General features: G+C 34.0%; 3 protein-coding genes across 3 annotated transcripts; all 3 read left to right on the top strand.

The window, feature by feature from the left end:
* The first annotated feature begins 917 nt into the window (after window positions 1-917).
* LOC141711794 (putative LRR receptor-like serine/threonine-protein kinase At1g07650) lies at window positions 918-11,010 on the top strand. Its single transcript, XM_074514473.1, has 24 exons — window positions 918-1,195; window positions 1,273-1,447; window positions 2,734-2,805; window positions 3,001-3,069; window positions 3,153-3,224; window positions 3,603-3,674; window positions 3,777-3,848; window positions 4,204-4,275; window positions 4,378-4,449; window positions 4,546-4,614; window positions 4,694-4,765; window positions 5,094-5,165; window positions 5,247-5,312; window positions 5,896-5,961; window positions 6,037-6,075; window positions 6,239-6,297; window positions 6,714-7,099; window positions 7,197-7,392; window positions 8,162-8,308; window positions 8,703-8,821; window positions 9,376-9,586; window positions 9,696-9,936; window positions 10,104-10,254; window positions 10,542-11,010. The coding sequence occupies exons 1-24, from the start codon at window positions 1,072-1,074 to the stop codon at window positions 10,902-10,904; spliced, it is 3,057 nt and encodes a 1,018-aa protein (XP_074370574.1). The 5' UTR covers window positions 918-1,071; the 3' UTR covers window positions 10,905-11,010.
* Window positions 11,011-11,554: 544 nt separating this feature from the next.
* On the top strand, window positions 11,555-18,212 carry LOC141711795 (glutamyl-tRNA(Gln) amidotransferase subunit A, chloroplastic/mitochondrial). Its single transcript, XM_074514474.1, has 10 exons — window positions 11,555-12,243; window positions 14,125-14,436; window positions 15,248-15,427; window positions 15,559-15,653; window positions 15,897-15,972; window positions 16,128-16,205; window positions 16,771-16,864; window positions 16,931-16,980; window positions 17,474-17,587; window positions 17,865-18,212. Exons 1-10 carry the CDS (start codon window positions 11,704-11,706, stop codon window positions 17,946-17,948), a joined length of 1,623 nt encoding a protein of 540 aa, XP_074370575.1. The 5' UTR covers window positions 11,555-11,703; the 3' UTR covers window positions 17,949-18,212.
* An 886-nt stretch (window positions 18,213-19,098) lies between these two features.
* Window positions 19,099-23,337, top strand: LOC141711788 (uncharacterized). Its single transcript, XM_074514468.1, has 8 exons — window positions 19,099-19,256; window positions 20,297-20,523; window positions 20,608-20,745; window positions 21,554-21,632; window positions 22,334-22,405; window positions 22,520-22,595; window positions 22,954-23,010; window positions 23,098-23,337. Exons 2-8 carry the CDS (start codon window positions 20,329-20,331, stop codon window positions 23,183-23,185), a joined length of 705 nt encoding a protein of 234 aa, XP_074370569.1. The 5' UTR covers window positions 19,099-19,256; window positions 20,297-20,328; the 3' UTR covers window positions 23,186-23,337.
* The last annotated feature ends 895 nt before the right edge of the window (window positions 23,338-24,232 follow it).

Raw genomic sequence — 24,232 nt, 5'->3', positions numbered from 1 at the left:
ATAGTTAATCGATTAAGTGATCACCATGCTAAAATAATATTTTTTTAAGCTCACAACATAATGGAGGCATTAATAATTTCGTTATAATAATATTTCCCCCCTTATCAATGTTATCACTTTAAACAAGTTTAAATGTTTTAAAAAGTTATGAACATATACGTCTACTAATATAATTATTATGAATTCATATCATTTAAAGTTTTAAATGAACAAAATTAAGAATTGAATTCAAAATTTTAAAAAAAATTATATAATATTAAAAAAAATATGTGTGATCCGTGTATTGCACGGTTTTTAAGCTAGTTTTAATGTAAACATGTAAAAATTGTTTTAACAATTACATTTTGACCAAAAATGTTTTTACTTATAAAAATATAAAGTAACAAATAAAAAAGAAATTGTTTTCTTTTCTTTTTCAGTGAGAACAATGACAAATATGCATTTTTAAGAAAATATATATTTTTCATTTTTTGAAAACAGTCCTTTTTTATGAATAAGCAGTATGTTAAAATCATGATTACATATTCGGAAATTAGAATCAATGGATTGAGATATGGATCTGAAATTTATCAATAATTAATTAAACGGGTGAATTATTTTTAAAGAATTTATCAATGATATTTAAAAAATCGACCTTAATACTAAAAAGATAGTATTACGGTATTACCAAAGAAAAATAGTGGAAACAACTAGAAATTATGTGGACGAAAAATGATAAATTTAGCAAAAATCAAATTCCAGTTCACTGTTACAGTCTTACACAGACTTACCGAAAAATAATATATAATAATAATTGTAGCTTGCAGTGGTCCTCCCCTTGATGTGAATCATAAATTCTTGAATTTTTACAATAATGCGACAAATAGGAGTACAAGTACTAGTCTACAATCTACATACAGTTGAGCTGCATTCTACATACTCCATTTAAACCCCCACGAGGCCACTGCTCTTCTTGTTTATTTACTTGTCTTATCTCTTTATCTCTCTCTATATATCCTAGTACTTTAACATTTCAGTGGAAAAAATAATATTGAATCTCCATGCATAAAGTATTGCAGAGCAATTAACTACATGGGGTACTTCAGTGGCTTCAAAACAGATTTTTTTCTTTTTCATCTCTTCATTTCTTGCTTTGTGCTAATCATTTTTCCTAGTTTGGTGTCAGCAGCCACTCCCAGGCTTCACCAAGATGAAGGTAAAGTACATATCTTTAAGATGTTTTTTCAGCTTTAGTGTCGGTATATGTTTATAATTATTAGAAGAATGCTGCAGTGAGGGCATTGAGAGAGATTGGAAAGAAACTGGGGAAGAAAGATTGGGATTTTAGCAAAGACCCGTGTAGTGGTGATGGCAATTGGAGCATTCCAAGTCCCAGAAAGGGTTTTGAGAGCTCTGTCACTTGTGATTGTTCATTCAAAAGCAATACCACCTGCCATGTTATTTCTATGTACATCTCTCTCTCTCTCTCTCTCTCTCTCTCTCTCTCTCTCTCTCTCTCTCTCTCTCTCCCCCTCTCCCTCCCTCTCTCTCTCTCTCCCCCCTCTTGTTCCCTCTTACTCTCACTTGATTAGTTGATTCTACTAATATTTTGGTAAAGTTAGTCCATCACTTAATATTTTGGTAAAGTTAGTCCATCACTTTCTTTTATAGCTTGAGAGTGGCCTTTACCTAACTGCTGTATACAACTCAAATGCTTACGATACAAATCTTGTTATCATCCAAGTTCTATGTTCTTGTAATGGATTATGTAGTTCTTCAGAAATCCCATAAATTAATAAATCGAGCAGATTTCTAGTAATTTTTTTTCTTATTGTCCTCACAAAGAATGAATATATCTTATTATAGAAATTACAATAATTTCAACACAAGGAAATTAGGGAATTGATTCTTTTCACTAAAAGACAATTTTGTACATTAAAAATATTCTAATAAGACTGTGTTTACCCCAACAGGTTTATTGTATTTTCCAAGCTAACTTTTAGTTTGTCAAATAAATAAATAATAGATATAATATTATCAATAGGAGTGCTGTAATTTTCAGAAAATGTGTTGACTAAAAATAGGAGGTCAAGATGTTAATAATACTAGTACAAATCTACATAACACAATAGGATTGGCTATCCTTGTGACTTGTAGCCATATCAGCAGACACCAGCTGTGAGCTGTACAAGGCGGCCAACTTGTATGCCTTCACACTTAGGTAGGCCATGGGGTCCATACTGATGTTCAAAGATCATTAAAATCAAACCTTTAGAACAGTTTTTAGTTAAACAGTTGGTTAGAGTAGTCGGCATCATCCCTTGTTCACTTGTTTACTGTCGAATTCCAGTTAGACTGATACAGCTTGTGCCTGATAACACATTGTAGTTCCTATTCTCAGTATGGCCTTTTATGCCGGGTAGAGAATTTATGAATCAAAAACTCGTAGTTAACACTATGTAAAAGAGACAAATGTGAATTTATGACCTTACTTTTTCTTCTGACTAATGAAACAACACAGTCATATTCTAAATCTCTATCAGAAGCTTTTTTAGTGTTTTCTTTTTCTCAAGAACATTACTGCCCAGTTCCCAGGTTACTGAGTCCGGACTAGAATTTTGACTTTGTCCGGGTGCATAATTTTGATAGACGGATAGGTCAAGCTTTTCAACTTATGTAGTTCTATTAAAAATTTAGTTAAATGAAGTGCTTTTGCTAGCAATTCGGTCTTATTTTTGTGGTAAATATCTGCAGAGCCTTGAAATCCCAAAACTTGTCAGGAAATGTTCCATCAGAGTTCTCCAAGCTGCACCACCTTCAAAACCTGTAAGCAATATTCAGAACATCCCAAGTTTTTTGATTTATTAATTTATGCAACTGTTAAAAAAAACATACTTGCAATGTTAGTAACCACATGCATACTTTCAATTTCCAACAGCAGTGTAAACTTGTGGCAGCCAAGAAGATATAATTTTCTTCCATTTTCGACGCACTTTGTAATTATATAGTTTCATCTTTCAGGGATTTAAGTCGCAACTATCTCAACGGAACAATTCCCCTGACATGGGCATCTATGAACTTGACTGGCCTGTACGCACCATGTCACCAGTATTACAGTATTGTCTTCCTGTATAGCATCACGTGATTAAATATTTTGATGATTGACTGTGCAGTTCTTTTATGGGAAACCGGTTATCTGGTCAATTTCCAAAGGCGCTTACGAGTATTACCACTCTATCAAACCTGTATGTTGAATCTGTTTTTACAATTTTATGACTAATATTTTTCCTAGCCCTTTTTAATGGTGCCTTTAATATTCTCAGAACGTTGTACAATGCGAATTTTTGTACTACAATGAGTTCAAGATTAAAAGTATTTCGAGCCTAGACGTGTATAGAGTATAGTGTATCTCAAACTAAGTTGAATGAACATGTGTAAGTATTTGTCTGTGCTAGCATCCATATATAGAAGAATTTCATATTTACACCATGTCTTTGATATTCAGATAAATTAATATTACTCATAAGTCATAACTTACATGAGCTGTGTAATGGCATTATGGTTGGTGTAACGTTGATGCTCAAATTTGCCTACATATTGTTATCAACATCTGAAAATTGCAGGAGCCTGGAAGGAAATAACTTTTCAGGAGCTCTCCCAACAGATATAGGAAACTTGGTCAAATTACAAAAGCTGTAAATATTTTGACTTTTACATTCACATACTCTACTTGAGATTTAAAAGGCACGGATATTATGTGAAGCTGTTATATTAAAATATCACAATTTTCCTTTCAGCGTTTTATCATCAAATTTATTCTCAGGAAAGTTGCCGAAAGAACTTTCCAAGCTGGCCAACTTGACTGATATGTGAGTATATATTTCCGTGCATAGTTTATGAATGTGTAACTGCCTACCCCACTCACTAGTGGCACTATTAGTGATGCAACTCGCTTTTTGATCTCCGTAAGTTTTTAAGTTCATAATTTTATACTGATCTTATAATTATAGAGCATTATAACTTGCTCCAGAGAAAAAGAAGAAAAACAATTGGATAATGTTTATATAAAGAATGAACTAGAGCAATTATTTTTTTTCTTTATGATTCAGTATACACTTGTAGAATGCTTTACTTCAAATTTCAGTTTGGTAAATTACCTTTCTATTACAATTTTGCACCTTCTAGTAAATTCTTCTTGACATTTAAATCTCTGACAAACTGTAGGAGAATAAGTGATAATAATTTTACTGGCAAGATACCTGATTTCATCCAGAGTTGGACACAAATTGAGAAACTGTAAGTACTGCACCTAAAGCTTGTTCAATATTGAACATACAGGAAGTTGAGAAGAGTAGTTTGATATGATCAATCCTTTGCGCTTTTTATATCATATTACAGGCACATGCAAGGTTGCTCTCTTGAGGGCCCCATTCCTGATAGCATGTCGAACCTGACAAGCTTAAGTGATTTGTATGCAATTTTATTTTTGTCTTTCTTACCTTAATTTTGTGTTGGTCGTGTATCATATGTAATCTACTTTCCCTTTAACTGGCTATAATACTTCAGGAGGATCAGTGACTTAAAAGGTAAAGGATTTCCTTTCCCAATATTGAGTATGGAGTCAATGAAGACGTTGTAAGTTGTTTCTCTTTAGTTTAAGAAAATACAGTATCAATATTCGAATACTATGGTATAATTAGAATATGTGATGCAGGATGCTAAGAAGTTGCTTAATTAGCGGAGAGATTCCTTTATACATAGGCAAGGCAGAAAACTTGAAAACACTGTATGTGCCTTCCAATCTACACTATAAAACCAGTCATGGTCTGCGGTTGTACATACTGACAATGTTCAACTATTTGCATATTAATATGTTGGAGTTTAAACTGAAGATATAAAAGGTGTTCTTAATTAATATTTGTAGATATAAAATCCACACACAGTCTTTTACATGTTTGCATTTAAGTTCTACAAATTTATTATCTCTTCTGGCATGTTCATTCAAGTAACAGTGTCTCGCTACTTCCTATTTCATATTTAATATAGCAACTCTTTCTGTACAAGTTACTGCATATAATCCACTAGAAGCTTATTTGATTGCTTTGTTTATGTAGAGACATCAGTTTCAATAACTTGAGTGGTGAAATTCCATCAAATTTTGTCAACTTAGCAAAAGCCGATTTCATGTAAGCTTATGTCCACTCATTAGATTTCTCGCATTACACGTTTTTTCTCTGAAAAATACTAAGTTATGCTTGTTTCTCAAGTTCTTTGACAGGAAACAAGCTTAGGGGGCCCATACCTGGCTGGATACTATCACGGAATAAGAATGTGTATGAACTTCTGCCATAATTAATAATATTGATTATCTTATTTTATTTTCATTTAAGGCACAACTAGTTATCTTAATTGTAAGATAATATGGTTCTTTCGCAAAAAATGTCATGCACAGATGGAAATATATAGTTCGGTTATCATAAAAATCTAGTGACTCTATGCATATACTCTGATGATGACTATTGTTTAAAACCAGATAAATCTACTAGAAAATTTTGGTGCTCCCTTAGCTCCATACTAGGAGTCCAATTTCTTAATTTCGATAATATACGAAGACAAAAAATGGAGTGGATAGTTGAGTTAGGTATAGTCCTAGTACTTCAATTTAATAATTAAGTTTAAGTCTCAGTATTATATATATATATATATAATCATAGACAGAAGAGAGAGACCTTTAGAGCACCTTTTTATATTATTATAAAAATGACACTTTTAATATGTAGAATCTGGAGGAAGTACATCTAAATTGAAAAAAATTACTGTTAAATTTTCTAATTTTCGTTAAAAATCTAGCAGTACAATATAAATTTTCTAAAATTGCAGAAACTTGTTGATTTAATCTTTTATATTGGAATGCAGAGATATTTCTTACAACAATTTTATTCCAGAAGCCACAAGTCCATTTGAATGTCCCAGAGGAAGTGTGTAAGTGCAAAATTGTTTGTACTTTTAACTTCTCAGTATATATTGTAATAACAAGGTCTTCATTTATTCCTCCAGGAATTTGGTGGAAAGCTATTCGTCATCAGCAGATAAAATGTAATTATGTGTCTCAACTCTTAGCAGTTATATTGTTAATTTATTGTTTTTCCTTCTTGTTTATGTCAAATGAAAGATCCATTCCTTTGACTTACATAATCTAGGGGATAGGATAATTGCAACCTTACCAATAGTAGTGCTTGCTTTGTACGTTCTCCTGCAGAAATAGAGTTCATCCATGCCTGAAGCAAAATTTTCCTTGTTCTGCTCCAAGTAGTCAATGTGAGTAAATTCTTGCTTTAACATCAGAACATTACGTAATTTATATACAATTAATGAAGGGCACTTGCTCCTGTAATTCCAATACATAGTTTGCCTAAACGTTTTGCATATATCATTATTATGTTTTATTAATTATTATTAGTACACTCAAAGTTATGCAAACAGTAACATTTGCACCCTTCCATATTTGCTCCCATTTTTCTCTTTTACATCTTTCTCTCTGCTAATAATTCTGTTCACATTTTTTCATTTAATTCCTACCTTATTCCATACCTTCCTACTAAACGGAGTATAAGTGTTCGTTTTATATACTTAATTTGGATGTTCCCTTCTTTGTCATGCATTGCTTCTTTCTCCCTTTATATTATCATATATATCTTTTTTTACATTCTATGAGAGTTATCAACTTTGAACAGATAGGTATGACCTGCACATTAATTGTGGTGGCGAGGATGTAGTTATTAACAGTAACACCAAGTTCGAAGCTGATTTAGAACCCAGAGGAGCTTCAATGTTCTACTCAAGACAGAATTGGGCATTCAGTAGTACAGGAATTTTTATGGACAATGATCTTGATGCTGATACCTATATTACTACGAACACTTCTGCACTGAAAAATGTTTCTGCACCTTTATCAAATCTGTACAGAACAGCACGTACATCTCCCCTTTCTCTTACTTACTATGGACTCTGTCTTGGGAACGGGAACTACACTGTTAGCCTCCATTTCGCAGAAATTGTTTTTACCAGCGACAGAACGTTTAACAGCCTCGGAAAGCGTATCTTTGATGTCTACATTCAGGTAGTTAGAAAGAAATTCAGCAGGGACCAAAAGGTGTTTTTTTTCTTTGGAATCAAGAATTAAAGTGTTGCTAAATCTACTATGCCTCTTTTTACAGGGAAAGTTAGTGCTTAAGGATTTTAACATTGAAGCCGAAGCTGATGAGAATGAAAAGCCCATTATTAAGAATTTTACTGCAGCTGTAACAAGCCACACACTAAAGATCCACTTTTACTGGGCTGGGAAAGGCACTACTGGAATCCCGCTCAGAGGCGTTTACGGTCCTCTTATATCAGCCATTTCTGTGGAACCTAGTAAGTCTAATTATATATTCGGCAAGCGCATCATCATCCTTCTCTTTCTGTTTGGCTGTAATCTTGATAAGTTAATAAATGGTTAATATCATATCAAATCAGTGAGTCGTTGTTCAACAATTAAGATATCTCAATCCTACAGTTTCACTTAATGGCTAGATAACTTACCAGAATTTTATTAACAATGACCTTTTTCATGGAAACGACATGATTTTTTAGCTATGCTATATAGAGTATAGTTTAACTTCCGATTTCTGAATCTGTTGAAATTTGTGCAGACTATTAGCAAAAGAGTAAATTGACATGTTAGAAAATAACTATCCGGGTCTAGGAACTTGACATTAGGGACATGGGTATTTTTGTTTTAGTTGCATCTATTTGAAAAAGCTAATAATATCTATTTCTCCTATCAATTCTTCACTTGGGTCTAGTAAAAGTGAAATTTATAAATAATAAATACAAATATGATGGTCTCTTGGTATATATATATAACTAGTTAGGTTCTAAAATATGTTATTCATCAAATAAAGCTGTCCATCGTTATTTATATGCCAGAAGACACATGTTTGAATTTTGTCTATGTTCAAGAAATTTCATTCACGCCTCAAGCTCTGAATCAAATACTATATTATCTGTCCATGCATCATTTCCAGTATTTGAGTGAGAAATTATATTGTCTAATGATTCCTTTTAAAAATGGAGAACCTGTCCTTCCATTATGTTGTCAGTTTTATGAGTTCACTATGATTCTTATATACACTTGTTGCAGACTTCAAACCTCCTAAAGATAATGGAAAAAAGAAGAATGTTGCTTTAGTACTTGAAATTGGCGGGGCAGCATTATTACTTTGCCTTGTTGTCCTGTGTATTTTATGGAGAAAAGGCTGTCTGGGAGGAAAGATATCCGCGGATAATGGTAACATATTACAATAATAATTCTGCACCTACAAATCCAATCTTAAATTCATAATTGATTCAATTATGATTTTAGCATGTCTAGACAATGGCGTCAGTATATTTGTCTGGCCGGTGGCACTTATCTAACCCTCGTAAACATTGTAAGGATTAGACATATCAGACAAACAGAGAAATTTGTACTGATATAATATTATGTCAACATCTTTATCAACTTACCGTATCATTTATTTCAACATTACTAGCTCCCCAGCACTTAAAGAGTAATCAAAAAATTATATATGTTCAATACTATTTTTTTCAAGTTATTTCTGGGAGGCAGAATGTTTACCTTTGAGCGTATCTCATTATCAAAACATGTTTCACTTATTTTTATATTATTGCATATTCTGCAGAATTTAAAGGCCTGGACCTGCAAATTGCGCTATTTACGTTAAGACAGATCAAATCTGCGACCAAAAACTTTGATCCGGCATACAAGCTGGGTGAAGGGGGTTTTGGTCCCGTATACAAGGTATAGTAATTTTAATGCTAATGATTTTTACTTTTTCTTCTTGGGCAGTTGACATATTTTTAAATGTATTTGATTTTTCTAAAGTAAAAATATTACCTTAATAAAAAGGATTGCTATAACTTCTTTTCATTATATGATGTTAATCACTTGATTATTGAAATTCATATTACATACTCCATGTTGTGTGTGGCTTCATTATTGAACAGTAGTCCTAGTTAGGTGCAAAAAAACAACAATTCGTCCTCATTGAAATTGTCCTTTTCCTAAAGTAGTCATCCTCAATAAATTTCATCGAGTGATATTTGCGATATATTAAATTAAAATATTTTCAAACTCAAGTTGATTTTATGGAAAAAAAACAAATTGAAATGGGAGTATGGAACTAGAGAAATAGAACCACTAGCCAAAGAACTCCACTCAAATTTCTTTTGGTTGGTTGGTTTGTGATGAAGAAACCGCTTAATTATTTCAATGTTTTGTTGTAAAAAGGCCCCACAATTCCATCCCTTCTATACTAAACAAGTTGTTTGTGTTTTTTTTTTTTATTTTTGTAGGGTTTTTTGTCAGATGGAACAGTAGTTGCTGTTAAACAACTTTCGGCGAAGTCTAGGCAAGGGAACCACGAATTTATCACTGAAATAGGCATGATATCTGCATCGAAGCATCCTAATCTTGTAAAGTTGTATGGTTGTTGTGTTGAGGGTAACCAGTTATCACTGATATACGAGTACATGGAAAATAATTCTCTGTCTCATGCACTTTTTGGTAAGCTGTCTATACAAAGCAAATTGCATGTAAAATCCCTGCCAGAATTTGGATTAGTGTTTGTAAAAAAAAATTCACAGTGCTCTTTTTCTATACTCACGTTTAACAGGAAGAGACGCATCAGCTAGGTTAAATTTAGAGTGGCCTACAAGGTGGAAAATATGTCTAGGCATAGCTAGAGGGTTGTGTTACCTCCATGAAGAGTCGAGTTTGAAGATTGTGCACAGAGACATCAAAACTAGCAATGTGCTTCTTGATAAGGATCTAAACGCCAAAATATCTGATTTTGGTTTGGCAAAATTTAATGAAGATGGGAATACCCACATCAGTACACGGATTGCAGGAACTATGTAAGTTCTTATTACTCTTCTTCAAACATTACTTGTAATGACCTCTCTCTCTTAAAATGCATGCAACAGGTATAGTAGTCACTTTCTGCATATTGGACGTCTATCCATGTTATACGGGACTAGAATCTTATACAGAAGCGTCTAATATTTTATCTGTGGTGCTGCAGAGGTTATATGGCTCCAGAGTATGCAATGCGGGGTTACTTGACTAGCAAAGCAGATGTTTACAGTTTTGGAGTTGTTGCTTTAGAAGTTGTAAGTGGTAAAAGCAACACAAACTACAGGCCAATAGACGAATTCGTATACCTCCTCGACTGGGTAATTATTATTTGAACTCTGTGTAATCTTGCTTTACTGTAATTTTAATAATACCCAGTGCAATCTCAAAACTTACTAGGAAATATAGGTACTGCCCTTGGAAAGGCTTAATATTGTGGTTACTTCCCATGAGAGAGGAGTTTGAAAGGGGGTCTAGTTTCATAATTGTATGTTATTAAGAAGTTTTGCATGTTAATTTTGAGCTAGGACTCTCAAGAAACCACTGCATCATGTGTTACAATCGTGGAGAGCAAATTGTTAATCATGCTAACTTCCCTGTTTTCCAGGCTTACGTACTGCAAGAAAGAGGGAACCTCTTGGAGCTGGTGGATCCAGCAATGGGGTCTGAATATTCATCAGATCAAGCTATGATGCTCCTAAACGTGGCCCTCTTGTGTACCAATGCAGCTCCAACGCTTCGGCCTACAATGTCTCAAGTCGTGAGCATGCTTGAAGGTCGGACTAATGTTCAGGAGTTGCTCAGTGATCCCGGATTCTCAACTATCAATCCGAAACTTAAAGCCATACGAAACCACTTCTGGCAGAACCCTACTCAAACAATTAGTATGTCGACCGAAGGTCCACATGCTGATGCATCATCTCTTTCTAATGTAGACAAATCAGAAGATTCAGTTATATCAGATAAGTAGATGGTTGTAAATATCAACAACCAGTCAATCTGTACATAATACGATTATATTCATGTCACCTGTATAACTGGCGCAAGCCATTTCCAGATAACAAACTTAACTATTACCAATGTTTTAACTGCTCCAGAATTAAGGCGTGTTCTCATTCTTTTAAATTACTTATTTGTAATTTAGAATTCCATTATCGTTACAATTTTTTTTTAGTAAAAACAAAATCAAACTAAACAATGATCCAGTTTAAGATTAAAAAGTGTAGGCCAAAAGAAAAGTGTACGATGGAAGATTTCAAGCCGGGTTTTGCAGTTTTGATTACTTTCCAAATCCAGTTTATATGAAGTGCTTAAAGGTTTATTGTCGTACTTAGTTCCGAGATTTGTTAAGAACGGGTACTCATTTTTATATAAAAAATGTAGTCTGTATCAAATTAAATTTAAAACTTGATCCCACATTTTTTAATAAAAAAGAAAGTAAGTTATTAGAAATTAAAGTATTTTTATCATATTTTTAGAGTGAAAAATTGTCAAACTCGCATTTATTTCAAACAATTTATCTCCAAATTTTGACTTTTTATTTGTATCAAATCTAAATTTAATACGATTATTAACAAAACTGAAACCACATTCTCTGTTATTAAAATAAAAAACCGCAACCTCCAACAAATCAGATCGATTTTAAAAATCTTAGTTGGGATAGTCCGGTGATTACAAACCAGTGGAAGAAAAGTGTGAAATTCAACACACACCATTAACACTTTTCTACACCTTTCTCTTACACAAGGCGTTAATTTTAAAATCTCGAAATGCTGCTGTTATCTTCAGTACAAAATCCACGTCTCTTATGTCTTCAATCTCGCTTATCTCACTTTAATTTCCGCATCAATTCATCTCTCCACACTTCTCAAATCCTAACCCTCACCCCAAACCCATCACCCCCCGCTTCTCAAATCCTCGATATTCGTAAACTCCTTCTTTCCCGCCAAAAAACCGCCGTCGAACTCGCCGGAGACTACTTGACCCGAATCCGAAGATCCGACCCGAAACTCAAGAGCTTTCTTTACGTCTCCGAGGAGTCTGTGTTGCGGGAGGCGGAGGAGCTTGATGGAAAGATTCAGAGGAATGAGGAGGTGGGCCCACTCGCCGGAGTTTTTGTCGGCGTGAAGGATAATATTTGTACGGCGGATATGCCGGCCACGGCCGGGTCGAGGTTGTTGGAGAATTATAGGCCGGCTTACGATGCCACTGCGGTGTCGAGAATGAGGGAGAGTGGGGCTATTGTTGTGGGGAAGACTAATTTGGATGAGTTTGGGATGGGGAGTAGTACTGAAGCTTCTGCTTATCAGGTTCGGCTTTTCGGGATATTTTTTTACTGTTTTTTTTACTTGGTGCATTGTAAAGATTGGAACTTTGATTATGATTGCGATGTTAGTGATGGTAAAAGTTGGTTCTTGGTGGGGTTTTACTAATTTAATTTGCTGCATTTTAAATTTTGAACTTTAGTTGTTTTGTGTTAGTGTAACTTGTTATTGCGTAATTGGGATGTTAATGATGTTAAAAGTTGGTTACCTCACAGATCTCACGTAGTTTATTTGACCTACCAATTACTGGTTACAAGTGTTAACACAGTCTTCCCAGGAATAAAGGATACAAGTAAAACAGTGAAACGGGATGGAAGATGGAACTATTAACATACACATTGTTTGTTAACATGTCCATCCAAGCCCTTAGGCTTTAGGCATATTGAGGGCGACTCGTAAACACAAAGCAAGGCAATTGAATATCTAGAAACAAAAAGAAAAGAATATAAAGAACATTAGTACCTTAGAGAAAGGCACAATATGATCATAATCATGACAAAGACAACCGGCCCCGACAAGTTTGCGAAAAAGGGTATTCCCTTTTTGCTTTAAAAGATTGCGTGTTCGCCATGTAACTAGGATGGTTTAAGTATGGCCCGAAGAAGGTATCACCGTATATGCTCTTGGGTGGTGTTGCTGGAATATTTGAGTAGACAGAGTTTGCAAATCGCGGAGTGCTATGAGCAGTTGAAGCTTTATATTCATTACCGATGAAACTCCAATCAAATTCTTGTAGATGTCGATGATCAGGGACGCAAGCACGGGCAGGATTTGCACTGGGAGCAGGAGAAGTGATCCTTTGAAAATATGGGTCTTCTCCAGAATCTGATGAAGATGTCACAAACCTGCGTGATCTTGATCTTGGCCTGAATGTGTCGATTTCAACATTTTTGGGGCTCTCATCAAAGGCAGTATATTTAGTATCATAAGAAGCTGAAGACGTTTTGCTATGGAATTCATTTCGCTCCTCCAGCCTTTCCTGATGTACATAATATTTTTGACAAGGACTTGTTACTACTTAAATTTAGCACAACAAATTTAAGAGAGAATACCAATTTTATGTATATTTCTTACCATGGACATTCTCCGTCGGATTGCTGGCTGACAAAGCTGATCACGTTTAAAAGAACGGCGAGCCCTCTGAGATCTGACAGAGGCCTGTAATTAATAATGACAAAGTTGTTGAGAGCATTTGCTGATCACGTAGTTGGATTGAGGTTTTGATAGAGACTAAATGCATTTGTCTTGTTTGTGTAATTAATAATGACAAGGACCAGAAGTGTGTAAGTTCTAGAATTTGAATTCGACTCAAGTTGTGTGCAAAATGTGGAGTTCTATTACAGTTTTGTGCTGAACAAAGGTTTACTATATAAGTCATAGTGGTTTATGACAACGTGATCTACTTTTATTGTATTTTTAGATAGTAGTCGACCACCTATCCTTCATACAAGTTTGACACTCAATTTCTTGTGGACAAAAAAAATCTTCTAAAAAATAAAAAATCTACTAAAACTGTCTTATGGATGTTGTTTTAAAAATGCAAGTGGTTGCCTCAGTGTTAAGCTGGTGTCAATATATGATTCGTTAAACTGGCTTCACTTACTTATATTGGCTAGTACTGTGCTATACTCTTTCCTTTTGGTGTTGTAACTTATTTCATAATAGTAGGTTCAGTTTTACCTCCACAAGATCTTCTGAATCATCGAATGTTGAGAAAAGGTTGATATCATTATATACATCTTTGTTTGATTTGTTTTAACCCCACTAAAATTTTAAATTTTAGTAAATACTACTAGTTTTTAGTCCAAATTTTCATCTTGTAATGAAACATAGTTTTCTTGACCAAAGCATCTTTAAATTTGTTAGGTGACTGCCAATCCTTGGGATCTGTCAAGAGTTCCAGGTGGGTCCTCAGGTGGCTCAGCTGCCGCTGTCTCTGCCAGACAATGTGTAGTATCACTGGGAAGTGACACTGGTGGAAGTGTCAGGCAACCGGCATCATTTTGTGGTGTAGTAGGCCTGAAGCCAACATATGGGCGTGTCTCAAGATATGGGCTCGTAGCATATGCGTCGTCATTGGATGTTATCGGATGCTTTGGTTCATCTGTTTCTGACACTGGGATTCTCCTTAATGCCATTTCTGGTCATGATAAACTTGATGCCACTAGTAGCCGCCGAGTAAGATTTATTCTCATGCCAATCTTTTTGTAGTATTTCCTTGCAAAAGTCAATGTATTCATGTAGGACAATAATTAAGAACAAGGAGAACAAATGACACTTGCTTGGAAGTCACTCCCCTTGGGTGACTCAATGCAGAAAAAACACCAGCTTAGGATTTCTCAACCGTGTAATAAATGAATATCATGGATTGCGACCATAACAAGAGAAGAATCTCAATTTTAATTATACATTAAAGTCTGACTGAAAATAATATTAAGTAAATTAATCTAAAGTGTGTTTGTTTCTAAACACTAATTCAATACCGTATCTAAATAAAGGAAATAAATCCTAGTACTCTGTACTATCTAACGTAGTTTTTTCTTTATTCCTTAATAATTTATTGAAAGAGGTTCAATTTAATCTGTATTCCCTGATCTGATTTCATATTTCTGTTCTTAATACTTCCATATTTAAACTGATCAAAGTTTACTAGGTTATTATCATGTCAAAAGATTATGGAATATTGTTTGGCTATGGCAGACAGAAAAAGTTGTGCCAAAAGCAGATTTTTCCACATCCACTCGTAAAACTTGATCGAAATGGGTTAAGCTTATATTACCTTAATGACTAATTATTCGCTATACGGATCTTGTACCATATCAGTGCGTGACTAGAATTATGATCTTAAGCCATTTATTGGAGTAAAGAGATAAAATTAAGTGATATGAGTGTGAGCTCTCAAACTGGATATCTAAAGCAAATCTTAAGAAGTGTAATAGTCTGATTATTATTTTTTTGTTGTTGTCTTTATAGTTGTTCTGTTTTCCAGGAAGTCCCTGATTTCACTTCCCAATTTATCTCCAAAGATATATTAGACTCTAAGCCATTAAAAGGATTGCGAGTTGGTGTAATTCGTGAAACACTAGATGAAGGAGTTGATGCAGAAATAGTAATGTCAATTCGTACTGCTGTTTCTCATCTAGAGGAACTGGGATGCATCGTAACAGAGGTATTGTTCCTCATGGTTTGTTTCTATCAATCAGCCAACTTGCCTCCTTAAATTAGCTTTCATTTTCCTTATATTTTCCTGTTATTTGGGTGGTTTCTAGTAAATTTCTAATAGCTTAATATTATTACCAGGTGTCATTGCCATCATTTTCTCTGGGGTTGCCAGCGTACTACATACTTGCTTCATCCGAGTCTTCTTCAAACCTATCTAGATATGATGGTATTAGGTGATTTACGACGATGTTTTTTTACCCTTCTTTCTTATCTACAAGGATCTAGAGTGTGGTTTCTTTCAGTTCTTGAGCTTTACGCGCAGAAGGATTTAGCATTGATACAGCCAGTTATTTGGCATGTCTAATTTTTTTCATTTGTGGTCTACATTTTCTAGTCACTTAAAGTTGCTAAAACCTAAAAATAAAGTTTCCATTGTTATTACCTTGTAACTAAAGTGTTGTCTATATTCTTTCTAGATACGGAAACCAATTTGAGTCTGAGGAGTTGAATTCTCTTTATGAGAATACTCGTGCCAACGGATTTGGTTCTGAGGTATGCAGCATCTGACCTTTAAATACTTTTCGAGTACCGCCAGGAAACATATTCTTAGATGTTTGATACACTCGGTATGAGCAGCAAACTGGGAACTTGGAGGAAGATTCTAATGTACAAATGTAATTTAATACCTAACCACACATCTTTTACAGGTTAAGAGGAGGATCTTAATGGGAACATATGCCCTTTCAGCTGGTTATTATGATGCTTATTACAAGCGTGCTCAGCAGGTATAGCACTTGCTGATAAGTATTTTACTATTACCATTGGTTTGGATGAAGGCTTCATAAAGTGAAAACTACCAAGTGTTTTTTTAGAGTATAGCTTATAAGCTAATAAGTAGTATCAATTCTTAAATAAATATTGGGGAGCGAGAATTGAACCCACAACTTGGGACAGCTAGAGATAAGTCCTTACCGCTTGAGCTAATTCATCGCGCTCGAAAACTACAAACTAATAACCCAAAGGAATTTGTTTTTGTTTTGTGTACTGGATGAGTGCGATTTTATGCAGGTGTTAATATCATTATTTGTTTCCTCACATTATCATCATTTCAAATTTATGAGATTATCGTTAGTCGTTACCATCCCCTTTGTTGTCTTTCTATTCAGTCAGAATTAAATTGATGAATAAAGTCAACCTGTGAATGTCATTCTTTCCATTACTTGCCACTCTGAGTATATATATCACATGATACAAGTTTATTATTACTCTGTTTGCCAGTGTAGTTTAAAAAAATTTGTGCATCAAATGCTGTTCAATTAATATTAAAATCTGAATGAACTTGTGTCTTAGGTCAGAACTCTAGTCCGGAAAAGCTTCAAGTCAGCTTTAGATGAAAATGATATCCTGATTTCACCTGCAGCTCCATCTGCAGCTTATAAGATCGGTATGTTATCTTCATAAATCGCTGTTTTAGAAGAGAAGATGTTACCTGACAATATTATCATTTCAGGTGAAAAGAAAGATGATCCGCTGGCAATGTATGCTGGTGACATCATGACAGTAAGTAATGCATTTTTGTGTTTTTTCTTCATTTGTTTCCGGTTTCGATCTTATACCTTCATAGCTGGGTCAAAATCACCTGCAACCAACTTACCACTTCATGTATCCGAAGTACTGCATCCAAAACAGTCTGGTTCAACATGCTTCACGAATTTTTATAACAACCATAATTAGGGCTGTGATTAAGTCAAACTATTCATCGGCAGTTCAAGTTTGGCTTGAAATATACTCGAATTCGACTCGATAATAAATGAGCTGAGCTTGGGCTATGCTAGTATTTTGTCGAGCTGAATTTTTTTAATGATTTATAAATTTTGATTATTATTTAGGTTATTTATAGAAGATAATAATTTACTTTCTATATTAAATCAAGCAATACTCGAATCGAGCTTTTATTAATATTTCGGATAGGTAGTTTGAGCTTTTAGTTGAACTCTAGCCCGGCCGTCATGACTTGCAAAATTATCTGACTCGACAAGTATGCCTGTCTCAGGTCAATGTCAATTTAGCTGGTTTACCAGCCCTTGTGTTGCCATGTGGTTTCGTTGAAGGTGGTCCTGCTGGCCTTCCAGTTGGTGTTCAGATGATTGGTGCAGCATTTGATGAGGTCAGAAGCAACTTCTTAATATGCATGGTTTTAAATTAATATGTGTTACTGTTGATTAGCATGAATGCTGCTTTAAAAAGTAAACACCTCTGGTCTCTCTTACCCCTATACATTACCCTATCTCTTTCATTCTGGTGTGTTAGACCTAAGTATTGATAAAATTAAATTCACTGGTGCGCAGAAGAAGATTGTCTCAATATGGACCTGTCAAATTTATTCGATATATTGTTATATATATCGAGCTATGCAGCACTAAGTCTATCCATTTTTGCTGCAGGAAAAACTGCTTAAAGTCGGGCATATCTTTGAACAAACTCTTCAGGACTGTTCTTTTGTTCCTCCAATGGCATCTGATAGTTAGCAGCCACATTCTGCACGGAAATCATTCAATTTCGGCTAGCCGGCTCAATGGAAACTTTTCGAGTGTAGTTCATGTATACATTTTTTTAGGGCTAAAAGGATAGGTAGGGTCTGTAATTCTGTACATAATTTTGTATTATATCAAAGGCTCATTGATGCCCACAACTATTTCTGAAATATTTCAATTAACCTATACCAGTAGGCTGTTGTTATGAAATCCTGCCCTCTTTGAGTCTTGAGTAGAATATGGCTGCAATACTCTTTACTCTTCCGGTGCAAATGTCTTTTCTCTTTTTGTTTAATTTTTTTTTAAAAAAAATCATAAATCGAGTTCAAAAAAGTTCAATAGCAAAAATGTAAATCCTAGCGGGTAGCGGGGAATCATGATAGAGGAGTACTAGGCAAATCCAATAATAAAAATGTTCAAAAAAAATAATTCTTTTTTCTAACCAAACAGTAACAAACGGAATTAAAGTAGTCGATTCTCTTTCCTTTTCTTAATTACCTCTAATCAAACACTACCTAAATTCACAAATCTCATGAACACGAACAAATGAATACCGTATATTTCTGCTTGTTTTACGTGCAAAAAAAGAAGCATAAATTTATGTTTCGAAGTTGAGATATCCAATTCTTAACACTTTCTTTAATTTCAGAATGATAAAGTTGTCTAAAAAATTTATGACAAAATATAGAATAAATATTTACGAGTCTATACATAGAAAATTTCTACAAATTTATTGATGAAATTATTCGTAAATTCTCACTTACATTCAAAATCTTTCACTTTAATCACTTATTTGGCGAATATTTTATTACGAAAGATCGCAAGTAAACATTATAATTATGTTTATTTTCAAACTCACGAGCCGAACTTTACCAAAACTAAGAGATCCTCCTTTTTCTAACCAAAATATTAAATAGCATTCGTATTCGACTCGTTTATAGATCAACCGATCTCAAATCTTTTTCAAAACAAATATCGGATCGATCTTCTGACTTCCAGACTCGTTTATTTTTATCACGACGTGAAAAATAAAACAGCTAAACTTGAAACAGTCCACTAAACCAACGAGCCCATTTCTTTAAATAGTACGAAATTTCGAATTAATGAGTAAAGCCCATAAACAATTAGGCCCTGCATGCGTCCAGTTAGATCTGTACAGAGCTTCTAAGAGGGTTTCATATGTCGTCACCATCTAAAACAATATTATAAATACAGCAACTAATTTATCTGATCATCATCAATTTATCATCGAAACAACATTCGTGCAGTCTCATCTCAGTCCCCTTCTTAATACCCTTGTCTGTAAGTTCAATTCTCATATGTTCTTGTTCTTAGCTTCAATTGCTCTTTGTTCTTGATTTAATTTATAGCCTTTTTTTTATATCTTTTTATGTGTTTTTGTATTGAATAAATAATGGGTTTCATTTTTTTTACTCTAAGGTCTTGAAAAATTGTTGCTTTTTTAAGTTGGAATTGATCTTGTTTAATACAATTCTTGTTTTTGTTATAAAGATCCAACCTTTTTTGATTGCCAATTGTAAAATCCAACCTTTATATTCATGTTTTGATCATTTTAATTTCTTTTCTTTGTAAATTTAATTATCAAACACAATTATTGATTTAGTCATTTGTATCATCTTTACTTGATTAATGTTTCTAGACCTTTTAGACCTAAAATTGTTTGTCCCTTTGGCTTCTGCTGAGAATTTAGTACATTTAAAATTATGTTTGTGTGTGTGTGTTTGTAAGAATTGGTTAAGTCTTGGAACATATTCAAGCAAGTACTTTTAATGATAAGAACGAGTCTTTGATGATTGAAGGTTTGTGTGTGTGGCCAGATAGTATGTTTTTAGCCCAAGGTAGAAAATGATTTTACCTTTAAGGAATTTAACTGGAGTAGTGATAATCCATCCATAAGGGTTCAGTCTGTTCGAAAACAATGACATGTGTTGTGTATACATATATATCGAAGGGAAACGTTTAGTGGAGTACTCTTATATGGAGTAGTATATGTCTAACATTATGCTCTGCAATATTCTGTAGGCAGAACATAGAACAATAGTACTCCACTGAACTAAACCTATATATTCAATACTAAACATCATGACACTAAAATTACATGAAATTAAAGTATTCAATCTATTGTTAATCTTTAACGGATAAACTTACTTGTATGTACATCTTTTTTAGTAGCTGTGTTTGAAGAAAATGGAAATATAGATACCATAAACATGAACTATGAACCCCCTAAGTATTAGAAAAAGTGGTTTGTGCAATAAGAATTAGATCTATGATTGTTTGAAAATCTCGTACTCACTACTTTGTTGTATTGGTTCTGGCAGAGGTGTGTTTGGATAAGAACATATCAGAAATAATGGACGGATATATGCCTGCTGGAGATAGTGAGAAGAAGAAAAAGGTTCCTTCTTTGAAGGATTTATGTGTCCAGAAAGCTATTGATAATGTGAGATATTTGGGAAATGTTGGGGGGACTGCAGAAGTGTTTTTGAGAGAAATATTACCGCATTGTACTGTTGAGCAGTTAAAGCATGTTGAGGACTCAACAGAAGTAAGAAAGTCAAGTCCGAGGGTCAATTGTTTTGAACAAGAAGTTTTGGTTGGATTTATCAAAAAAAATAATTTCTTTTTGCAGGGAAGAGACCTTAGCCCAATGACGGATTATTTGTGGAAAAATTTCTATGAGAAGGAATTTGGCGAGAGGAGCTTTAACTTGACGGTTAATAACATGAGAAGTAAAAAAGTAACATTCAAATGGAGACATTTGTACGAGGTAATCTTTTTTGTATATTTCATTGTGTAGCAATTCAGTGTTAAAATTTCTGATATGAATACTTGCGTCTTTTAAAAAATAAATGCCTATCTTTTTCAAGAAGTGCATAGATACCTCTTCTAAGGATCTGGCTTGAAACAAATTATAGTAACAAGCAGCCGCAGCATGAAGATCGTGATTTAACCCAGATCCAGATATGATTCCACTATCACGAACCCAATTAACCGCCACTTCCAGTCAGCCACCGTCTACAAATGAGTTTGTGATGCCCAATACTTTCGGTATTCTTCTCGCACCCGCTACAGTTCATCGACAGAATCTATCCTGACCTTTCTATCCAAAATTCACCTAAATTTTGGGATATGAGACCAAGAGATCTAGAGGTTGAGTTTTTGGGGTGGGACATGGATCGGGTTGTATTTTCAATTGATTATGTGAAAACTGAAATGGATCGGGTCTTCGTGAAACAAGGTAGGTCTGGAGGGATGAATAAGGAGGCGATTTATATTTGAGATGATGACTGATAAGGTATATATGATTGATTGGAGAGTGAAAAAGGCGGCGAAATTATTGTTTACTAGGATTACAAATACGAGAGGGTCCTAAAATACCTATCACTTTAGAATTTATTACGGAGTTTGGCTAGCCCCCGAAAAAGGATATGACGGCAGCGACCAAATTGCTAAACTGTAACTCTAATTTGGGAATAAAAAAGACATCTGACTTTGCATTCCAAAATGGATTAGACTCCATTCAGATGTTACTACTGGCTTGTAATATTATCACAATCATTTTATTTGTTTTGTAGGCAAAGTTAAAGGCCGTGGAAGAGGCTGCAGAAAAGACAAGTGAGCGACTTAGACACTTGTATCAAAAGGAAGATGCTCGTAAGTGTTTTTGGTCTCAAAAAATTGACATACTTCAACTTTTATGTATTTATTAAAGTTTTTTTTTGGGTAATTTGACAAGGTAGAATATAAATAATGTTGATAAATTGTGTTACCAAATATAAAACTACTTTTTAAGGGCGGAAGCAACTGCGAATCCTGGACAAAACTGTCACTTGATTGAATCACATAATATACATTTTATTTAGGCATATAAGTATTTATGTTACTATACGAATCCGTGACGTACGGGGTGCACGATGTGGCATATCCTTCTATATTTGCAGATGTTGGGTGTGGGTGGATAATTTTGTTTTTAAATTAGTCGGGCTTCCAAGAAAAAATTGTTCAAGTTTAAAACCGAAACATATAGTGACTATATATTGATCCTATTGCATATAATACTAAACAGGGCTATATAAATTTAAACATAGTTTAAATTATACTATTTTGGCACAATGGATTCAAGGAAATTATATTATCACTTTGCTGTCGAATGTCTTAAGGATAGAGTTCCAATTCCAACCATGTCCATTTGGAAATGATTAATGACCCAGATGCAAGGATTTGTAACTAATCCTTCTCTATAGCTTTGTGTTCTTTGACTTTTTACAATCTAGAACTGATATCTTTTATTGACTAGATGTACTCGATGTAATCTTTTAATTATTATATTTGAGTCTGAAAGTTCACTTGATCAGAAAAAAGGAGCAGACAAGTTCAATTGTGTACGAAGGTGCCACCTTCAAGCCACAAAAGAAATTGTTACGGAGGTATCACTACCTTTTCATATCACCTCTTCGTGTGTTATGATGATGTAGCATGTCTTGCACTTGAAATGTTCTAGTTTTTGCTGATGAATAAATTTTTTTGTGTGATATGATTAGGTTGGGGGCCTAACACTATAGTTGGAAACTCAAAAAGCAACTTGATGAAGAAATCTAAAGTAGAGTTTCTCAACAGGTATTATTTCTATGAAGTAGTAACCGTGGTTTGGTTGTGAGATAAAATATAACCGTCATGATAGAATTTGACTTCTTTAGATCCTCCTTTTTACTTTCTACTTCTAAGAAATGATCTTTTTCTATTGATTCTTGGTTGAGTAAAACCTGGTCTCTTTTTTAACAGAGGTACATAAGTTATACAAGAAAGATTTAATTTAAAACATACAGTTTGTGTGTATTGCAATTTCTCTTTCTCAAATACAAGTCAGATGCATGGACTTATATAGAACAAAATTTTTGTTATTTAACTGCACTTGTGTTTTTTATACATGTTTTTGCCATAATGTGTCTAAACTTTATTTGTCATTTTTACCTAGCCCCGAAGTTAAAAATTTGACTGCGCTAAGGAGAAATGTTGTGCAGAAGAACGACAGGTAGAACTCTCAAATTTGCGAGTGTTCAAGTTATTTAGAGCCGCAACATGAATCTTATTAATTGTTTCTTTTGTTTGAATTTTATAGGCCTGTTTGTACAAGGAAGCCCGGAAGCTTTTCTTCTACGGGTTCAACTTCAATTTCCCAAACCTCTAAAACATTTCAAAGGAGATGAAAGAGGAGGTCTGGATAATTTAAGTTGCTTCTTGCTCTGTCTCTTGGTGGGTACATATTAATGTCTGAAGTCATCTTGTAATCTAGCTAATTATAGCCCATCATGTGTTGTAATCAAATTCATGTTCATACTATAGTTTGAAACTTGAAGGATCCCTGATCTTAAAGAAATCATAGATTTTTTTTTATTTTAATTTCTTGCAATACAATTTTGTTCAAATACACTGTTTGATAAAATTTGTCTGTTTATTCTTGGAACTTAAAATTTCCAACACCTGAATACAAAACAAAGAAATCTAGTCTAGTACATATTTTTGGCTTAATGACCTTTTGAGACTCAAGATTTGCATCAATATATCAACACATGTCCCTGTGTTTCATAAGTGTTCATTTTTGCCCTTGAAAAACGAAATTTTTTAACTTTGGACCGGGAAAAAAATCAAAGAAACGGATAAAAAAATTGGTATAGACCGGGCGGTCCAAGATTAAGAATATATGTTTTAAAAAAACCGGATAAAAAATTGGTATAGACCGGGCGGTACAAGGTTATGAATATATGTTTTCAGTACTTTAGGATAAAAATGAACACTTTTGAACCACATTGGCAGATGGTATATTAACTATATTCACGAGGATGAAAAATCGAACCATGAAATTAATGAAAATGATTATGAGAATCAGAAAGTTATAAAATTAATGACCTTTTGAGACTCAAGATTTGCATCAATATATCAACACATGTCCCTGTGTTTCATAAGTGTTCATTTTTGCCCTTGAAAAACGAAATTTTTTAACTTTGGACCGGGAAAAAAATCAAAGAAACGGATAAAAAATTGGTATAGACCGGGCGGTCCAAGATTAAGAATATATGTTTTAAAAAAACCGGATAAAAAATTGGTATAGACCGGGCGGTACAAGGTTATGAATATATGTTTTCGGTACTTTAGGATAAAAATGAACACTTTTGAACCACATTGGCAGATGGTATATTAACTATATTCACGAGGATGAAAAATCGAACCATGAAATTAATGAAAATGATTATGAG

The sequence above is a fragment of the Apium graveolens genome, chromosome 3 (genome assembly GCF_009905375.1).
Source record: "Apium graveolens cultivar Ventura chromosome 3, ASM990537v1, whole genome shotgun sequence".
Taxonomy (NCBI): domain Eukaryota; kingdom Viridiplantae; phylum Streptophyta; class Magnoliopsida; order Apiales; family Apiaceae; genus Apium; species Apium graveolens.
This window is presented reverse-complemented; position numbering and strand designations above follow the sequence as displayed.